Below are 4,563 nucleotides of genomic sequence, written 5' to 3'. Positions count from 1 at the left end.
TGTTAAAATTCAATAAATATTCGACATTTTTATGCAGTACCAAAGGTCATGCTAAGCTAAAAGATAATTAAAAATACTGTTGCGTCAGCGAGTCACATGACTAGTGTGACGCCACGTTTCTAGAACTATCCCGTACCTTGGCGAATGCTCTAGTATTTACTAGATATAGGGTAGTCTGGTATATAAAAGAGGGTGACAACGTGACGGGAGAATAATGTAATGTGTATGTAGACAGTGAGTAATTGATCTGCAGTCAGAGAGTATTATTGAAGCTGAGCACGTTCGTTGTTATAACGTTTGTTTTAGCGCGATTGTTGAAATTAAGTGTATCGTAAAGTTATATTCGGAAAGAATAAACCAGTTTTATTAAGTAAGGACTTGTGTTGCTAAAGTTTCGCGGGAACGAAGTTACGGAAAGTTAATTAACAAACGGATACGTAACAATACTTATCAGGAGAAATTTAATATAAATTTTATTTGCAGTGATAATAAAGGAACCATTATATATTTCGTTTGTTTTTTGTTTTGTTTTGTTTTTCATTCCTTGGGCACAAAAGCTACACATGAAACGAGTTATACTTTGGACCACAAAGAACCTTTCACTTCCAGACCTGGCTACGAACTTGATGGAAACAGCATATAACTAAATGTGGCTTTTATGTATAACAAACAAAACTCTTTATTTAGCTATGTAATATATTTATAAATCGGGTAAATGAAGCGGATAAGAATCTATTAATTTTTGTAAGCCTATTTGTTATTAAGTACAAAGCTACACTATGGGCTATCTTTACTCTGCCCACCTGATTTTTAGTGCTATGTGAGCCCTCAGACTTGCTTCTGAGACAACGGGAGGTTACATTTTAGTAAGAATAAATGATATATAATAATCACTAAGTAACATATGACATTTTTGCTTATGGTGACATATTTTGGCATTGTATTTTTTTTTTTCTCAGTTGGATAATAAGATTTATTTCATTATCTTTTATGAAACAGAAATATACTCTATTCTAATATCTCAAGAGTGAAAGCAAAGAAAAATATGTAATAATAAGTCAACTACATATACATCTTCTATATTTAGTTCCAATGATGCCTTTTGTCCAATGCTAGGGCTCATCAGGCTGTGTTATACTACTTTGGTACAAGATAGTATCATGTCTTTTCCGGTCCCTGAGGTAATATGTACTTTTTTTGTAATTTCTTAATAATTTTTTCATTTCGGTTTGGACACAGAATATAGCTCTGCCCGGAGCTTAGATTACTAATTGGTAATTAGCCACATTTTCTTGCATGGCATATAACTCGCAATTTTCCAAAACTGAAGACTGTCTTTTCGGTCGGCGAATTGGATAATGACCTAGGGTTCTCCTGCTCTTGACTTCAGTTGCAATGGATGAAGGTCAAGTAGTTGAGGAGTGACATATGTCATATGGCTTTGTGTGATATTATTGTATTTTATATTAAAAACTAGGTTCTCCTTTGTTTAACAATTTTTTATTGAAACTTTTAACAGACTTGTTTGCTGGAGCTTTAGTCCAATATTTTGATTTAAACTTTGTACATAACGTAACTTAATTAGAGTTCTCATAAATATTTCCTTTTAACTGGCAATACAACACCACTTGCCCCTGTTTTGTTTTATTGTTTGATGTTAGTAACCGTATTTGTGGTTGTATTAGTGTCTTAATAAAGACTGTTGCACACATTGTATGTTTCGACTCGTTCTTCCTGACAAACTCGGTCAGAGTTTCCAGAGATAATCAGACATAAGTTCTTCAAACTTCACGTTAGTAGACCCTAAATGACTACTCTGAAGGAAATTCGTGTGTCAGAGAATACCATAGAATAATAGGAAGGAGGAATTTTGATGCCACGACTGAGGATACCATTATTGTGGAGGTCTCCGTTCTCTATGACTGAACTTATGAATGCTCCAGTGAGTATCCCTAAATCTATACAGGATGATGGGCATACAGCCTGGAAGGGGGTGAGTCTGGAGTCAAGGCAGGATGGCTAGATCTAAGGAAAGTCTTCTCCTACATCTCGGACTTTTTCTGATGTTATGGATGTCCCTGACACTCATCACCTTACAGAACAAAGCATCCAGAATGCCTAACAAAGTCCCCAATTGAGACTGAGCCAAGGCAAAAATGGATTCCAGACGAATGGAAATTATTGGATGGTATGTGACTGAGGGAGACAGACACTGAGTGGAGCAGTCTCTACAGGACCTCTAGATATTCACCATCCAGTGAAGTAAACAAAGCCCCAGATTTAGTCGAGACCATCCATCTAAGTTCAATTGGTAGACAAGCTCCACATTACAAGCTTTGTCACCAGCAGACAATATAGCTAGCATTGGCAGAGGATTCCACTAGTGACTGGCAGAACTGCAAGAGAGGCAGCCCATCAATGAACGTGGAATCAGAGGTGAGGTGAGAAAGTTTAAGTTTTGACAATGAAGCCTTTTTCAGGTAGTGTGTTTTATGGTAATAGATAAGAGCGACAGTTAAGGTCATGCCAAAATTGCAAAAAAACACAATTTGTCTTATGTTTAACGAATTTTGGAGAGTAGCACTTCAGTTGTATCGAAATGAGATGTAAGTAAGAAATTACAATTCTAAACCATTATCACTGGCATAACAAATATAAGTTTGGTGTACCCACGGTAATATATGATTATGAGTTAGTATTTTCGATCATGTATGATGAAATACTTTCAAGGTAGTTAGTTTTTTAATATTATATTAATATTCCCGTTAGTTCGTCGAATTTGCTTCTTAAAGACATTATTTTATTATAAGAATTCTGTAACAATCCAGATGATTTGCTCAGCTCACGTTTGACTGGAGCAGTTTCTATATTCGCTTTCGTTAGGCTCACCAATGTTACAGACTACAGGTACTGTCTGATGTTTGAATGACAGACAATAAACATTGTACATGCTGGAATTGTATTACCATTAGTCGCTACTTCTAGTTACCGATATGCAATAAAAAAGTGTGTGTCCAAACGATCAATTTGTATATTATTCGTAGATCTAACCTAACGAACCTCTGGTGGAAATAAAAGAAACTTCACCTGAAATACAAAATGGCGTTAGCTTCAGCTAAAGCTTTGTTAGATGAGTTAATGGGAAGAGATCGTAATTTAGCACCTACAGATCAAAAGAAAGAAGCAAGTTGGAGTAACTCACAGGTATTAAATAATTTATTATGTATGTAACATAACTAATAAAAGAACTCAACGTTACAACAGCAAGAGCAAATTATTTCTTAACTACTTAGGTTAGTAATACTAATACTAGTTATACTCATTAGTAATAAAGCCTAATGGCAGTAATGCCAATGGCTAATGTCGTAGTAAAGATATTGTTAATAATATATTTATAGTATTAGTTAGCCTAGGCTACAACTAGAACTTAGTAATACTAATAGTAGGACTGTCGGATTAGGACGAGTAGGAGTAAAACTAAGAGTTGACTTCTAAAAAAAATATTTATTAATATTATTAGTGTTAAAGTATGTTAGGCCTAAATGTTATATATTACTATTACTATCGGTATTACTTTATTAATTAATAATATTATTATATCACTAACATGTATGCCATAAATATCGAAAACTTTCAAATTAAAAAAAAATAATGTCCAGTGTTTGTATTTACTATAATTTAGTGATTTACATCTAGTGTCTAATCTACACTAACAATTCACTTTGTTTTACAATGTACATTGTTATTGGACTGAAGCTGTGAAGGCCAAGAACGAGTGTAATAGTACCTTCACACTTCAGCTTGGAAGTTTAAATATTTTTTGAAGGTTCTTTTCAAAATGTAATTTAAAATGCTAAGTCTTGCTCTGTTCATTGCAATATATTGTAAAATGTGATACCATTATTTCAACGAAAAAACAAATCATATCTTTGAAACAAAGGTTTTAAACTGCTTATATATATATATATAGTAAAACTTGATTGTCAAAGGGTTTTAATAAAGAACACCAGTGTGACCAACTGTTTTTCAAGTCTTCCATCTTTAGGCCAAAAGAGAAGATTGTATAATGTCTCCTGTTTCCGTAAAGTTATGCTATTTATGTAATGCTGTTGGCACCTATTCCACCTTTTTTTATTTGTGAATACACTACCTAAATCATTGAATAAAGAATTTATGTGCTTATTTTATTTTATAAAGGGAAAAAACAGATGTAACATTTAGTATAGTCTCATGAATTGAAAATATGAAAATTTACACATGGAATATTTATGCACAATAAAGTTTCATTAATTTGTACCTGCTAAGCTTATGTCTTGTGTGATAATTTTTTTATTTGTTTTTTAATATATTGTTTTCTTATTTTAGGTTTGCAAGCACTTTCTGGTGAAATTCTGCCCAAATGACCTGTTTGTTAATACAAAAGCAGACTTAGGAATATGCAATAAAATTCATGATGAAAAGATAAAAAAAGAGTAAGTACTTATCTTGAATTTAGCAGCTTAACCTGCGTGTGTGTGTATATATATATATATATATATATATATCATTTCTTACTTGCTGTAC

General features: G+C 33.0%; 1 protein-coding gene across 4 annotated transcripts in view; it reads left to right on the top strand.

Moving 5' to 3' along the window:
• The first annotated feature begins 3,094 nt into the window (after positions 1-3,094).
• The window catches only part of LOC106472350 (luc7-like protein 3), a 33,292-nt gene continuing 31,823 nt past the window's right edge, over positions 3,095-4,563 (top strand). For all 4 annotated transcript variants that reach the window (XR_002613452.1, XM_013932986.2, XM_022400945.1 and 1 more), the window contains exons 1-2: positions 3,095-3,204; positions 4,366-4,472. Coding sequence is in view for 3 of the 4 variants with exons in the window: in XM_013932986.2 (XP_013788440.1) it covers positions 3,100-3,204; positions 4,366-4,472 (212 nt within the window). In the remaining variant the exon portion in view is untranslated. The remainder of the gene's footprint in view (positions 3,205-4,365; positions 4,473-4,563) is intronic.

This window comes from Limulus polyphemus, unplaced genomic scaffold (assembly GCF_000517525.1).
Source record: "Limulus polyphemus unplaced genomic scaffold, Limulus_polyphemus-2.1.2 Scaffold5270, whole genome shotgun sequence".
NCBI classification, from domain to species: Eukaryota; Metazoa; Arthropoda; class Merostomata; order Xiphosura; family Limulidae; genus Limulus; species Limulus polyphemus.
This window is presented reverse-complemented; position numbering and strand designations above follow the sequence as displayed.